Below are 14,686 nucleotides of genomic sequence, written 5' to 3'. Positions count from 1 at the left end.
ACGGGGGGGCGAACGAGAGCTACGAAGCTGGGGAGGGGGGGCTGAGTCAGGGCAGGGGGACTCACCCGGCACCAAAGAATGGTAAATGTGACAGGGGTAAGGGGAGAGGGAGAGGGAGAGGAAGTCAAGCTCAGTCCAGGTGGTGAAGAAAAGCAAGACTCGCAGGACACCAAGTGGCTGGGGAACGACGGAGCTTGGACTGGGACTAGACGATCGGACTCGACAGGAACTCGAGCTAGACCGAGGGGAGTATCATTAATTATTTACTTTCAATTTGCCTCTCTTCTCACCATCATAATCAGAACCACAATAATAATACTAATGCAGTAGGAGACTACCGCGGTGCGGACTCAGGAGCAGATCAGTGCTGGGTTGTTTTTTGTTGGGGCAGAGTGGAGCGACTATTGTCCTTGCAGCTTGGGAACTTGGTCTGCGGACTACGTACTCCCTTCACTACATACATACAAACGATGGACCAATTCGTCGCAACCATCGGCGAGGAAGTCACCGACGCCGAGGAGGGTGAGTATCTGACATACCCGGGCAGAACTCGCTCTGACCCATTATTCTTGTTGTGGTTATTGCAGAAGCTTTCCTCCTCTTCGCGCAGGACATCCCCTCCGCCAACCTAGGCTTCGTCGACTCCCGCGCGGCAACGGTCGACCTGGTGATCGGCGAGCACGAGTACTGCATCCATCAGTCGCCCACCTTGCTATCCTCCAGTCGAGCCGGGGGCACGACTGGCGCCGGTGAGTGTAGTTCCTTCCGGTATCCCTGATCTGCAGCCCCAATTCCCGTTCACGGACCTGGCTTGTCTGGGGCAAGGACAAAGACCCTAGAGCACGGACGGTCCCTTGCTCCGCTCCCCAGTTCTTAATCTTCCGAGCGCCCCCGTCAGAGAGCCGAGGGTGGCTTCTGACGTCGGGGTTTTGCATGCATTGCGATCAGAGCTCCCTTTGACAATTATACACTAACACCGCGGTAACAGTCCTCTGGAAAATCACCCCCCTCTTCGCCAAATGGATTTCCTCCCCTTCCAATCCTCTCTGGACGCATTCGCTTCTCTCCGCCGCCTCGGTCGTCGCCGAACTAGGCTGCGGCATCTCCGCTCTCCTCGCCCTGACCCTAGCGCCGGCCGTGCAGCACTACGTCGCCACCGACCAGGAGTACGTGCGCCGACTCTTCCGGACGAATCTAGACGCCAATGCTGCACTGAATGTGTCGTCATCATCTAAAAGCAAAGGCAGTACTAAAACAAAAGGTAGGCCCGGACAGGGGAAAAAGCAACAACAACAACAACAAAAACAACAGCCCGCAGCAGTAGTAACGAATAATATCACCTTCACAACCCTGGACTGGGAACTTGATCAGCCCGAGCTGCTGAAAAGCTGCATCGAATCCGACAATGCCCATATTCATGCCCATGCCGGCGAAGAAGAGGAAGATAAAGGCTTCGACCTCCTCCTCTCCTGCGACTGCATCTACAACGACGCCCTAATCACCCCCTTCGTGCGCACCTGCGCCGACCTCTGCCGGCTACGGCCCGGCGTGGGTGAAGCCTCTTCACCGAAAGAGCCGCTTCTCTCCTCCTCGACCGCGAGCTCCTCTCCACGCAACCCCACGATCTGCATCGTTGCACAGCAACAGCGGTCGCCTGAGGTATTTGAAGCTTGGTTGCGGGAGACCCTGCGCGAGTTTCGCGTTTGGAGGGTGAGTAACGAGGTTTTGGGGGAGGGGTTGTGTGGCGGGACGGGGTTTGTGGTGCATTTGTTATTAGTGAGGAATAGACATGAGACCTGATCGTCATGTTGGTTGATGCATATCTATCTTTCTTGTAGAAATTGGGCATTGATAATAGTTGGTAGTATATAGACTATCTTCATTTTTCTACACTGATATCCATGTTGAGACATGCAAATGCACTTGTATTAGAAAAGACCTGTCATTCTAATGGAATAACAATATTATTGAACCGCTCCACAACGTCCTGACACGCTATCCAACCAGCACAAGAGACGCAACGAGCCACCCAGAAACAAACAGAGGGTATTGACAAGAATAAGAATAACACAACACAAAGCAAGGAGCCATATGCATGAATAGATATTAATAATAATCTGGCAGCGCTTTAAGATTATTAGTTGGCAGCCAGACAAAAATCACACAACACGAGCCCTCTCCTCCCTTCGCGGTTCAGCGTTTTCCTTCTCCGCAGCCGGGGGCGAAAACTCATACTTCCGCTTCAGCGGTACCGCAGACTCCGGCGCGGAGGGGGAAAGACCCTGCGCCGAGGCATCGACCAATGCCTCTCTGTTCTCGGCGGAGTTTTCCGGGTTGCGGTCGATGATGGAGGAGATGGATTGTTTGGCAGAGGAGCCGTTGGTGTGCACCGGCGGCTTGGGGGGCGTGATGGAGGTGCCATTGGGAGTGTGGGCCATTGCGGCTGGGGTAGATGAGGACTCGTGTGCGTCCGGCATCCGGCGGTCGGTCGTTTCGGACTTGATACGGTAAGCTGAGGAGTCCGGGTCGATATCGTCGGCTTCGTCGGAGTCCATATCTTCTTCATGCTCGTCTTGATCATGATCATGATCGTCGGGGTCCTGATCCTGATCCATGGGCGTCGACCCCAGCGGGCTCTTCTCCTCGGTGGAAGCACGCTTTCCCGAAACCGGTGGCAAAGGCGCACTGGGATCGAAAACGACACCGCAGACTTCCAGAGCGCGGGACTGGCTGCCGAGCGAGCGGTCCTTATGTTTCTTAGTGAGATGGCACATGAACCCGTGCAACGTGACGAAGTCCGCCTTGCCGCAGCCCTGGATCGGGCAGGTGAGGTAGACGAGACTCCCATCCGAGGGACGCTTCCACAGCGCGCGGCCGGAGGGATCGTGCGAGGCGGGACGGCCGTGGCGCTCGCCCCAGGCCTCGACATTCTTGATGGTATATTTTTGCTTGCGCCGGATGGAGCCCGTGCTATTGACGGGCTCGTGGGGCACCGGCACCATCGGGTGGTGCTGTGGCGGTGGTGGGCCGTTGGGAGGTGGCGGCGCAAGAGATGCGTGGTGGTGATGGTGGTGCGGTGGTGGTGGATGAAGATGGTGTGGTGGTGGCGGGGGCATCGGACTAGGTGGTGGTGGTGGTTGTGCCTGAGCATGAGATGGAGGAACCGGCGTAGAAGAAGACGGGAGTGGTGTTTGGCGAGGTTCTGGCGGGGATTGCTGCTTGAAAAATGCCAGGGTGGTGGCCGCATTGGTTTCTGATAGTCGCCGTGGAGGCGTAGGTCGTAGCGGCGGCGAGTCGGCCGCAGAGTTGACGCCCAGACCCATGGACTCCCTCTTGAGTCTTTTGCGTTGGCGTCGAAGGTCCTGGGGGTGTATATGTTAGCCACGTTCGGGGTCAAGAATCAAATGATATCAAGAAAATCTTTACCTCTTCCTCTGCCTCGGCACTCTCTGTCATTCGTCGAAATTCTTCATCTTCGCGCTTCCGCACCGCTAGGATGTGGCTGCGGGTTGCCATACGGTTCATCTCCTCGTGCTCTAGCTGCCGTAGCCGTGTCTCGATCTGGTCGATCGACGTCGGGCTGGGAGGCAGCGGTGGTGGTCCGGGGGGTGCTGTTCATGCAACGGCGGTGCAGCATAATGACGGAAATGGTGGTTCTGCATCATCTGATCTGGTGGAGGCATTGGCGGATGAGTAGGCGGGTTGGGGTTCATGGCAATCGGGTGGTAGCGAGGGTGGTTGTGCTGGAGATGTGTCGGGCCACCGTTCATCCCACTGTCGGGGCCATGGTGCAGCACCGGTGGTGCAGCTGTCATGGTTGTAGATTCTTGGGATACTCAAGTAGGCTACGGAAGTCGAGGTTGGAGAGGGGAGCAAAATAATACTCTGAAAAAAAAGAAAAGAAAAAGAAAAGGAAAATCAAAGTGGATGAAAGGACTAGGATCGAAAGGAAGGAAAGAAGCAGAAAGTTCCGATCTATGGGCCTGACGGTTAGGCAATGATTGACATCCCCAGTGAAAATTAAAAATAATCATCAAATAAGCTCGACTGACTGCATCCCCGTTGCTGCTGTTATTGCAAGTAAGGGATCCCGCCTTGAGCACTGGCTCCCATCATCCTCATAACCTTGCCTCTATTTATGATTCTTCATTCTGACAGACCTGAAAATATAGGAAGACTATTCAGTGTGCGACACATGTCCCACAACACCGCTGATGATTATTTTAATTTAATTGTATTGAGGCTAGCGTGTTTAGCATGAAGTAAAACCAGGGGATTTGCGGTCAGTCAACAAGAGTTGCACCCATGGATTTGCTGGGCGCTAGTGGCATGTAATCAAATCACAATCACAATCAGGGGTGATGAGTCAATAATTGTTTTTTATTTTGTTTTAGTTAGCTAGGCATCCATACATGGCGTGGTCCAAAGGGGGAGGGAGGGTGATCTGTCATTTAATAATAAAACTGACATTTGGAGAGATCAGACAGGGCTGGGCCAGAGGTTAGCCCCTTCTTTCCATACAGTCTCGCGGCAGTGTCAACACTTGGATCCTGAAGGCGCCAATCGTATGCACTAGATCTAATCCTCGTTGTTGCCAAGCCCCGTCGCGGAGATCATTATGTAACTTCGACAAAATAATAGTTAGTTTGATCGGACGCTGTTGCTCATTAAGACTTTTGTTGTCAGGAAAAGTGTTAAATGATACTGATGCTCTACTCTGGCTCTAGGGATTTATAGGGACCACGTACTCCATTGACTGACTATCACGCTGGCACCCGTTTGCCAACGTTCTCCGGGGAAATTTATTATTCGGTCAAGTGATCCTGGATGGAGTCAACAAAAATACGCACCGTCATGGGTCGACGCAGACGCCCTACGCTCAGAAAAGAGAAGAAAAGAGCAGGGAAAGAAATGTGGCTAAACGGTGGATCAGTGGACAGTCCAATCTAGGGGAGCGAGAGGGGCGCGCTAAGGCCGATGGTTTCTCACAGGACATGATCGACGAATGATGGTAGGGCAACACACACAGAAAATTATAATTAGGTCTTCCACTTGTGGATTCGCACTGTACGGAATACACACAATACTGGAGACCATTTGTTAGGATGTACGGAGTACTGTGTGTTGGAACACCCACGACGACCCTCGTAACCCGAAAAAAAAAATGAGACCCACCACCACGACCCAGTCCAAGCCAAAGCCCTCCAAGCCCCAAGCACCCAGACGGACCCCTCCAGCTGGTGTGTATAACGGTGATTTGCCCGTCAGAGCGGCGCCGCCAACAAACCTGCGCGAACGCTTTGTTCAATCACCACCGGCGCGAGTCTAGATTGGCGGGACGAGCAGGTTCGGAACCTTTTTTCCTTGCTAGCTAAATGTAGACTGCGTCGATATGATGTGACTGCGCATGGTCTGGGCGGAGAACCTGGCCACTGCGCGCTTGCACCGTTACTCAGTGGATGTCAAATGACTTCATTCATGGGAGAAAGTGGAAGAGGAGGAGGGTTTTGCGCTGCTCTGAACAGTGGACGGGCCAAAGTACAATGTTGACCTGTCCACCACGATATAAGCAAATAGTCTGCGTCAGTCATGCAAGGAATCGAGTCGATAGAGACTATTGGTCCATTGGCATCACGACGGATCATGTATGAGCAGACAGTATAGGTTAGTGGCAACGTTTCTTTCCGGCCCACAATAATAAAAGGGGGAAAGAAGAGGGTCAAAGGAGTTTCAGACTGAACAACCCCGGAATCACACAGCAAATGAGTGGTCGAAGCAAGCCGCGGCAGGCGAACCGAGCTGTCTGACCTATCGCCCTTTTGGCGGGACTTGTTTTGCTGCTTCCACCGGCGGTTGCTTGCAGACCAAGGCAGTCCTCGTTGCAATGCAGGTTACTCAACAACGGCTTTACATGAAGATGATGGTGATAAAAACGAGGGGAGAAGTGTCCGATTTCTATTGTCACATGCACCAAATAACCAAAGCCCACACCACGTCCTTTTTTTGGTGGCCCCCCCTTCTGCCGTCATGTCATTAGATACAATTGTAGACAATCCCGGCGATACACTCTGACAGGGCAGAGTGTATCAAGGGCACAGTGGAAAAGAAAGAAAAAGAGAATCATACAAAGGGCTGTCAATCAAAACACCAGTACACCCGAAAGAGATCAGAGAAACAAGGGCCTTGTGGGAAGTATGTGTACAGTAAATGCGAAATGAGGTGCCAAACAAGAATCAGGGTCTCTAGTGCACAAAAGGAAAATAGAAAGTAAAAAATACAAGTCAGGCTGAGAGTCAAAAGAAGATCTACTCCTTCTTCTCGCCCTGCTGCTCACCACCCTGCTGCTGTTGCTGCTGCTCGTTCTGGGCCTTGTGCATCTTGTCGAACAGGGTCAGACTGGCAGTCTGGAGCTCATCGGTCTTCTGCTTCAGCTCTTCAGCAGTAGCAGTGCCCTCGCCGGTCTGGTTCTGGGCGACGAACTCGCGCAGGCTGGCGATCTTCTCCTTGATCTGCTCGGCCTCGGTCTTGTCCAGGCGGTCCTCGAAGTCCTTGAGAGCCTTCTCGGTGTCGTTCAGGACGCTGTCGGCACGGTTGGCGGCTTCAATGGCGGCCTTGCGCTCCTTGTCCTGAGCACCGTACTTCTCGGCATCATCGACCATGGACTGGATCTCCGCGTCCGACAGACCGGAACCGGAGGCAATGGTGATGGACTGATCCTTGTTAGTGGACTTGTCCTTGGCGTGGACGTGGACAATCGAGTCGGCATCGATGTCGAAAGTAACCTCGACCTGAGGAACACCACGGTGGGCCGGGGGAATGCCGACCAGCTGGAAGTTGCCCAGCATCTTGTTGTCCTTGACAAGCTCACGCTCACCCTGGTACACCTTGATCTCCACGGCGGTCTGGAAGTCAGCGGCAGTCGAGAAGGTCTGCGACTTCTTGGTGGGGATGGTGGTGTTGCGGTTGATCAGACGGGTGAAGACACCACCCAGGGTCTCGATACCGAGAGACAAGGGGGTGACATCAAGCAGCAGAACGTCGGTGACCTCACCAGCCAGGACGGCACCCTGGATAGCAGCACCAATGGCGACGGCCTCGTCGGGGTTGACCGACTTGGCGGGTTCCCGGCCGAACATGGACTTGACGGACTCGGTGACCTTGGGCATACGGGTCATACCACCAACCAGGATGATATCCTGAATGTCCTTGGATTGGAGGTTGGCATCCTTCAGCGCCTTGCGGACGGGCTCAGTCGTACGGCTGATCAAGGGGTCCACCAAAGACTCGAGCTGGGCACGGGTCATCTTCTCTTGGATATGAAGGGCACCTGCGGCTCCGGCCGAAATAAAGGGGAGGCTATTTTTGGGGTCAGTAAACCGTTTTCAAGTTTTAATGGAGTGCATTCTTACGAGACTGTTGATATTGGTTAGTGAATTGTTTGCAAAAGACTCGTGGGATGCATGCTTACTCTCAGTTTGGAGCGAAGAAGACAGCTCAATCTTGGCCTTCTCGGCAGCCTCACGGATACGCTGGATGGCCATACGGTCACCCGAAAGGTCCACACCGGACTTCTTCTTGAAAGACTCAACAATATGGCGGACCAGGGTGATGTCAAAGTCCTCACCACCGAGGTGGGTGTCACCGTTGGTGGACTTGACCTCGAACACACCCTTCTGGATCTCAAGAACCGAGATATCGAAGGTACCACCACCCAGATCATAGACAGCGACCACGCGGTCGGCCTCCTTCTCCATACCGTAAGCCAGAGCAGCGGCGGTAGGCTCATTGACGACACGGAGGACATTCAGGCCAGCGATCTGACCGGCGTCCTTGGTAGCCTGGCGCTGAGAGTCGTTGAAGTACGCGGGAACAGTGACGACGGCGTTCTTGATGGGCCGGCTCATGTAGGCCTCAGCAGTCTCCTTCATCTTGGTCAAGACGAAACCACCAATCTGCGAAGGCGAGTACTTCTGGCCACGGGCCTCAACCCAGGCGTCGCCGTTGGTGTGCTGGACAATCTTGTAGGGAACCTGCTGGATGTCACGCTGGACCTCGGCATCGGTGAACTTGCGACCGATGAGACGCTTGGTAGCGAACAGAGTGTTCTCGGGGTTGACCACAGCCTGGCGTTTGGCAGCAACACCGACTAACCGCTCACCATCCTCAGCGAAACCAACAACCGAGGGAGTGGTACGGGCACCTATCGCGTGTTTAGGTTAGCAATTTGTAAAATCAATTGGCAAAGCTCCCCTGAAAGCCCAGCATGGGAGCAGCGCCGGCGAGGTAAAGCCTGGCTTCACATACCCTCAGAATTCTCAATGATCTTGGGCGACTTTCCCTCCATAACGGCGACAGCGGAGTTGGTGGTACCTAGAAGCAACGATGTTAGTCAGTGGTCCAAAAGAATCTCCACGGCCACGCGAGCACTTACCCAGATCAATACCGATGACCTGGCCCTTGACCTTCTCCTCACCACCTTCCGTCGAGTTCCATCGCCGGAATGCAGCGCCGGGGATTCTGGAGACGGGGGCGCGAGGGAGGGAAGCAGTGCGCGGAAGCTGTCGCGACGAAGTCAGTTATGTGTGGCCATTTTTTTCGTTTGCCTCGGGAAAAACATACCGCGCGAGCAAAGCGAGACGCCAGCATTGTGCAGAGAAATTAAATAATACAGCAAAGAGAGAAAGGGGATATAATCCGGCGGCTCAGTCGCAGAGGAGTGAGACGGGTGGGAGGGAGGATGGGAGATGGAGATGGAGATGAAGGGGATGGAAGCAGGAGGAAAAACGGAGGGTAGAAATTTAATTGCGCGGGAAGCTTCGGGCCGTCGAAGCTGGTGGAAACCCGCGGGTCACGGGATCAGATTCACCGCCCTTGTTTTCTGCCGGGTCCCGGGAGTATGTAGTGTCTGTGGCAAGCAGGTGCAATCGTTCTTCTTTGATATCGGTTCCTCGGAAGATGTACTCGAACGTTTGACATTTGAGAAGTTTCTCGGACAACCTGTCAAGCATATCGGGCCCAGGGTGTTACTGGTAGGACGAGATATGAGAAGTTGGCGTTCTGCCAAAGCCAGACCTCCGGTTTCTAGAGCCCAAAGAATCTTGGCCTACAGACCGCTGCGCTGGCGAGGCTGCACCGAGGCAGACGAGCGGCAAATGAGAACACCCATCCTCACAGTGTAATGGCAAGCGTGAAATCGGTTATATTCTGAAGCACGATCCTCAGGTCTTCGCGTGCCACCAAGTCTGGATTCGAGGAGTCTACTCTAGTTCTCCGAGAGACTATGATTCCACTGCAGAGGACGGCGCGGGGGCTTCGTGTTTGACTTCCACTGTTGCAATTCATCGACTTCTGCTTCTTGCACTGGTGAAAGATATTCATTACTTAGAAGACCTGAAATTCGTCAGTAGTGACCAATGCTAGCCACAACATGAAATATATACTTCACACGCATTCAATTAAAATAGTAGGCTGCCACACACGGTGCAGAATGAAACAACACAACAGAGTAGATCACTAGCTAGATAATAACAGTTATCAGGGTATACTTCTCAGGTTATCTCATCGCGATGTCACTGCTTGCGGTCACCCGCATCCGATCCCCGGACAATGCCTTACGTCATCACCCCCAATGAGCTAACTATCAGGCGGCGCTGCTGTATTGCTGTCACCTCCGTCTTGTCACCTGTGTCGTGCGAAATTTGGTGACCTACGCCTCTCCCTCCAGTCCATTCGTCTTGCGGTCAACCGGGCAAGTCATCGCCATACTTCCCCCACCCATTCGAACCATGCCACCGGCCAAGCTAGCATCATGACCTCGGACTCGACTTTGCTGTGAGTCGCTCCGCACCGGCACACGACAGAGCTAATCTTCATCGCGCACAGCCATCATCCGACCGAGTCGCTCATTCTCTCGGCCAAGCGCCGGTTCTTCCCCTTCAGAATCCCCAACTTGTCCGTTCACCCCCGCTCCCGGAGCTGTGCTCGCCGCAGAACTGACTTTCTCTTAGCCACACGCAGCTTCGTCACTACATCAGCACTGCCGACCCCGATAGGATTTATGTTGTTGTTGAGCGAATCATTTACGCGATCCACATATCGGCCCAGAAGCGGGAGAGCATAGCTGCAATTCCATTCGAACCCCGAGGCCTGGCTGCTGCGCATGGCTGGATCGGGGTGGGAGGTCCAGAGAATGGCGAATGCGCATTCATTAAAATCGGTGACCCAGGCATGCAGGTTCATGGTTCCTTGTCGCAACACTCCGATGTCGATAGCGCGCTCCCACTGGACCTTGACCCACCCGCAAGATCAGCATCCCCAGACACAGCGCATGGAGACTTACCACGAGCTCGCCGTCTTATTCAAGATCGTTTTCCAGAAGTGGAGCTTCACAAGTTTGGTGGCAGTATTGTGAACTCTGTGACGATCCATCGCTTTCCAGGAGATAAAGACAGTCTAGCTGATGAAGATGTGATGGTCCTGAGGTAAGGATAAAAAGATAACGATCTGAGCATGGTCTGCCAAGCTGACCAATGCCTATAGCAATAACGATTGCACAGTAACCGTCTATTCACTGACCCGTGCTACAGTACTCAAGGTCCTTGACCATCCAAAATACATGAACTATGCGACCATATCCCCCGACTCCAAATTATTGACCGCCGTTGGAGATGAAGACCGAGCCTACTTCTATAAGATCTCTCGTGACTGGGAATCGACCTCGATCACAGACTCAGGCAAAAGACTGACAGGATGGGAGTTCGATCTTACATGGTGTGTCGAAATGGATATCGGCCCACGGCCGGATGATGCAACCTGCTTCACAGTGGCTTTCTCCCCATCAAGTCATCTGTGCGCTGTCGGATCGCAATCGGGAATCATCACCGTCATCGATACTGAAACCATTCATAAGAAGGCGGCTGATGCGGACAACGGCAACCCGATTGTCTGTCAATTCCCAGCTTCCAGATCCTGTTCTGAAGGGGGTGCTGTCCGTTGCATGACTTTCTCCCCAGAGCCATGGGATCTCTTGGTCTGGTTGGAAGGCCATGGCAGGGCGGGAGTTGCGGATGTGCGTCAGGCATTCTTACGCAGGCAAATCCTTCAACTGGATGCCGACGGGCCCGATTTGCAAGAAGTACATATGGAGCCCTTTTCAGACGATTCCGAAGGCCAACATATGGAGGATGAAAGCATGGGGGCGACTCGAACCAGACTCGACGAGGAACTGAATCAATCAGGAGAGGACGTTGATCGTGCTTCATTGCGCGATACCTTGATACAAGATCTCACAGAACGAGAGAGATTAATCATGGACTTTTTGAACAACGCACGTTTCACATCCAGGCTGGAAGAGGGACTCACCGAGCGACCGGAAAGGCCAGCTAGGGTAGCTCTCCAACCTCACCCAGCGGTGCGTATGCGAGTCCATGGCTCTACAGATGGGACCATTCGGGCCTCGCCCCCTACATCCCCTCCAAATCTCTACGATTCCCCCCGAAATATCTCGCGTGACGGCGACCTTGGCCCCAGTTCACGGCGCCAGAGCTCGGTTGTCCTGTCCCAGGGCAGCCGTGCTTCGGAAACGGGTACTTCCAGCCATGATCGCCAGTCAAGTATCACCCTCAGTTGGACAACACCGCCATCTGAACTGCAGTCTACTGAGTCCGATAATACTTCACGAAATGTTGACCCTGACATTGACGTTGGGCATGAAAGCAGCCGGTCAATGAGGCCCCCCGAGGTGACGGGATCTACTCCCGCCCCGCTGGACTTCGGACTCTCTTCGGAAGGGATGACTCGCCTGAGGTCCCAGCGCTCCAGCTCAACACCCCGACGGACTGAGCGAGCCCCTAGTGGCCCAGAACGGCGATATGACCCGTCACGTCTTAGTAACTACGAGATTCGAGCGAATGTAGCCGCAGAGCGGCTTCGGCGCCAACGGCAGATCGCGAATGAAGTACATAACCGTTCATTCGAACGGGAACATCGACAACGTCAGCAATTCCTGGGGTTTGAACAGGCGCACTCCCCCCGATGGATCAGAAACATCATCAATGACCTCCCAGACCGAAGCTTGATTCATGGCCCCGGTGCTGAAGAGCCAGACTCCACTGCTGGTGTTGGCTGGGGAGCTGATGGCAGAACTCTGTACGTGCATAAACTGGGACATTAATTAAGCCTTTACTGACGTTCTGCAGGTACATTGCGACCCTGGAAGGAATCTTTGAATTCCAGATCAACGTCCACGATCGAAAAACTTTCCCTGTTCTCTCGTGTCGCTGATTATTTCTACTGGCTGTGCCAGGTCCCCTTCGTTCTTTCCCACCGGGTCTCTGATTCACCCATTCTATCAATACCTAATGACATCTATTCCCTTGCAAATCTGAAGCCACATTTCTCCTATCGGAGGTACAGCAGACCGCAATGAACATGGTAAGATACCACTACTGAAGGGAAGCTTCCACCCATCTGTTATTTTGCTTGTTTTTTGCTCTTATCGCATCCGCTTGGGGCGCCTCAGGGGCGTACATGCCACCAATTTTTTGTATGTTCTTCGTGCACAGAGCGCTTAGCTAGGTACAAAAGTTCGGTTATATACTGGCTCTTCACCAATTTCCGTATTCCCGCAAGTAAAATCTCGTAATATTCCTCCTTCGGCACTGTTTTTGGTCTCTTTTTAGTTACCCCGACAATTCGAAGCTCGTAGGTACTTCTTATCGCGCGAGCGTGGAAACCCTTGCTGGCCTCAGGCATAAATATAAGTCATGTGACATGGCCCCCTGATGTGGATTGTTCTCGCACCGACACGCCCATACAAACACGAACCGCTTCCAATGTCTCTCTGGAGGTAAGTAATTAGGGATTGGGAAATAAGTTACTCAAACACGAAGAAGCATTGCTAACGCTTACTAATATAGCTCATACCGTTCTCTTTCGCCGAAAACCCGGGCCCTATTCGGCGTCGGCGTCATGGCGTGGGCGACGATCGGGTTGTGGACGGCACCGCAGGTCGAGGACGCGATGGGGATGAAAGCTTCAAAGGAAGAGCAGGAGGCGCTGGATCGAAAGTTGGCGCTGAAGGTTTCTAGGGTTGGTGCTGAGGAGGAGAAGGGAAATTCTCGATGAGCTGGCTGGTTGGTCATTGGGCTCGCGCAACGCTACTCTACAGCGGCCTTATGGCCAGCGCACGCTTTTGGCCTCTCATGTCTTCCAATGGGCTGAAGCAACCAAGCCAGTATCTTTTCAGCCCTATAGAAGCTATCAGGGGGAAAGGAAATGTGCTGCTCACTCCGATGAACGGCTCAGAGCCGAAATGATGAGACCGAGCTGGGCTTTGGGGTTTGAATTGAGAAATTATGGGTGAACGTCAAACTAACTCAAACCTGGTCCGATGTGTTCAATTGTCCAATTAAGAGGACCAGATTGCGAACTGCTCGTGCTTTGGCCAAAGCACATTCCACATGCTCCTTCCAAGAGAAATCGGACCGGGCTGTTTGTCGCTCTGGGAGAGGCCTAGCCACTTTGCCGCGGTCTTGCATCTATACCTGAGCCCTACCATCCACGCGCGCCGGCAACCATGCAAACGGTCCTTCGTTCCGATGATCTACGGCCGCTCAGACTGCGGACCTCTGATCCTGATCACGGACCTCACTGGAACCGTCTTGTATAGTGAGACAAACCGGGTGCACCGGTCCAGATCGAGAGCCGCCAGCCCCCCAGCGCAGCAACAGCCAATAAGGACATAGGGATTATATTTTAATCTCTGGCCTTGCCAATGTTTCGAAGGAGAAGATGCGAATGATGGGGGAACAGACACCAAAATTGCTACAAAGGACACGTCGGGGCTGGTTGAGGTTCAGAAAAAGTTCAGGGAATCGGCTGTGTATGTTGCACGGCGGATGGATAGTCAGGGACCCATGGCCATCCCGGGATGTTTTCTTCTCCTTCACGTGTTTCTCGGGATATTTGTTCCCTGGTGAGACAGGCTGCTCGGAAGCCGTTGACGTGGAACCCAGAGGAGATCGAACATATGTCCCTGGATAAGCACGCCCAGTCGCATTTCAAACCCCGGAGGATTCTTCTACGCATCGGACAGATTCTGCGACCTTCCACGACCAACCAAATCCTGTTGGCCCCCCGAACGTCAAAGCGGCATGGCGAGCAGGGATGGTTTGACCCTATTGGGGACAAAGACAGGCGTCGAAGCATGAGAATGAGAACGACTGGCGAACCAACCTAATACCCAGATCGCTCAAAATCCCAAGGAGTTGAAAATGAGGACGCAAGCGTGCACTTTATGGCTGTCGCACCACCAACCCAGAGTATAGTGGATGCCGTGTCTCCAGAGTCAAGAAACGGGTTGTTCTCTGGCCGCAGTTTACGCCCTACCCCGGCATGTTGACTAGGATCAAGTGCATTCTGTTTGCCTGTGCTGAATTCACGCATGCACGTTCCCAGCCTCTCAGCATCTAAGACAACGTGTTTCCATCCCTGTCTATTTCTCCCGGTATTCATACTCTCTGTAGTGCACTGCTAAGCCTTAGAACGAAGCCAATCTCAATCCATCTATTCTTGTAGCGACAGTGGTTTCTCCTCAACTCCGAATCTGCCGTGCAACAAACTCGGATTAGAAGAGATTCTACAACGGCTGTTGGGCAGAAAGCCCGTGCGGGTGCATATTTCTCTT

At 53.3% G+C, this 14,686-nt stretch overlaps 6 protein-coding genes across 6 annotated transcripts; 4 read left to right on the top strand and 2 right to left on the bottom strand.

Annotated features, from left to right (window-relative positions):
- Positions 1–78: 78 nt before the first annotated feature.
- Positions 79–1,800, top strand: N7510_009939 (S-adenosylmethionine-dependent methyltransferase; the record flags this gene model as incomplete). Its single annotated transcript, XM_056981864.1, has 4 exons — positions 79–96; positions 417–522; positions 588–749; positions 989–1,800. 4 exons carry the CDS (start codon positions 79–81, stop codon positions 1,798–1,800), a joined length of 1,098 nt encoding a protein of 365 aa, XP_056829700.1.
- Positions 1,801–2,159: 359 nt separating this feature from the next.
- Positions 2,160–3,815, bottom strand: N7510_009938 (uncharacterized protein; the record flags this gene model as incomplete). Its single annotated transcript, XM_056981863.1, has 4 exons — positions 2,160–3,011; positions 3,165–3,362; positions 3,427–3,536; positions 3,644–3,815. The coding sequence occupies 4 exons, from the start codon at positions 3,813–3,815 to the stop codon at positions 2,160–2,162; spliced, it is 1,332 nt and encodes a 443-aa protein (XP_056829699.1).
- Positions 3,816–6,305: 2,490 nt separating this feature from the next.
- On the bottom strand, positions 6,306–8,646 carry N7510_009937 (Hsp70 family protein; the record flags this gene model as incomplete). The annotated part of the gene is made up of 6 exons (XM_056981862.1): positions 6,306–7,356; positions 7,410–7,413; positions 7,469–8,200; positions 8,305–8,370; positions 8,432–8,558; positions 8,620–8,646. 6 exons carry the CDS (start codon positions 8,644–8,646, stop codon positions 6,306–6,308), a joined length of 2,007 nt encoding a protein of 668 aa, XP_056829698.1.
- Positions 8,647–9,808: 1,162 nt separating this feature from the next.
- N7510_009936 (uncharacterized protein) lies at positions 9,809–12,282 on the top strand (the record flags this gene model as incomplete). The annotated part of the gene is made up of 5 exons (XM_056981861.1): positions 9,809–9,831; positions 9,883–9,951; positions 10,008–10,481; positions 10,540–12,147; positions 12,198–12,282. The coding sequence occupies 5 exons, from the start codon at positions 9,809–9,811 to the stop codon at positions 12,280–12,282; spliced, it is 2,259 nt and encodes a 752-aa protein (XP_056829697.1).
- A 551-nt stretch (positions 12,283–12,833) lies between these two features.
- N7510_009935 (uncharacterized protein) lies at positions 12,834–13,125 on the top strand (the record flags this gene model as incomplete). Its single annotated transcript, XM_056981860.1, has 2 exons — positions 12,834–12,847; positions 12,918–13,125. 2 exons carry the CDS (start codon positions 12,834–12,836, stop codon positions 13,123–13,125), a joined length of 222 nt encoding a protein of 73 aa, XP_056829696.1.
- A 335-nt stretch (positions 13,126–13,460) lies between these two features.
- On the top strand, positions 13,461–13,745 carry N7510_009934 (uncharacterized protein; the record flags this gene model as incomplete). The annotated part of the gene is made up of 1 exon (XM_056981859.1): positions 13,461–13,745. The coding sequence occupies one exon, from the start codon at positions 13,461–13,463 to the stop codon at positions 13,743–13,745; it is 285 nt and encodes a 94-aa protein (XP_056829695.1).
- Between the last annotated feature and the right edge of the window lie 941 nt (positions 13,746–14,686).

Source organism: Penicillium lagena (genome assembly GCF_028827675.1).
Source record: "Penicillium lagena strain IBT 129212 chromosome Unknown utg000007l_segment0_segment0, whole genome shotgun sequence".
NCBI classification, from domain to species: domain Eukaryota; kingdom Fungi; phylum Ascomycota; class Eurotiomycetes; order Eurotiales; family Aspergillaceae; genus Penicillium; species Penicillium lagena.
This window is presented reverse-complemented; position numbering and strand designations above follow the sequence as displayed.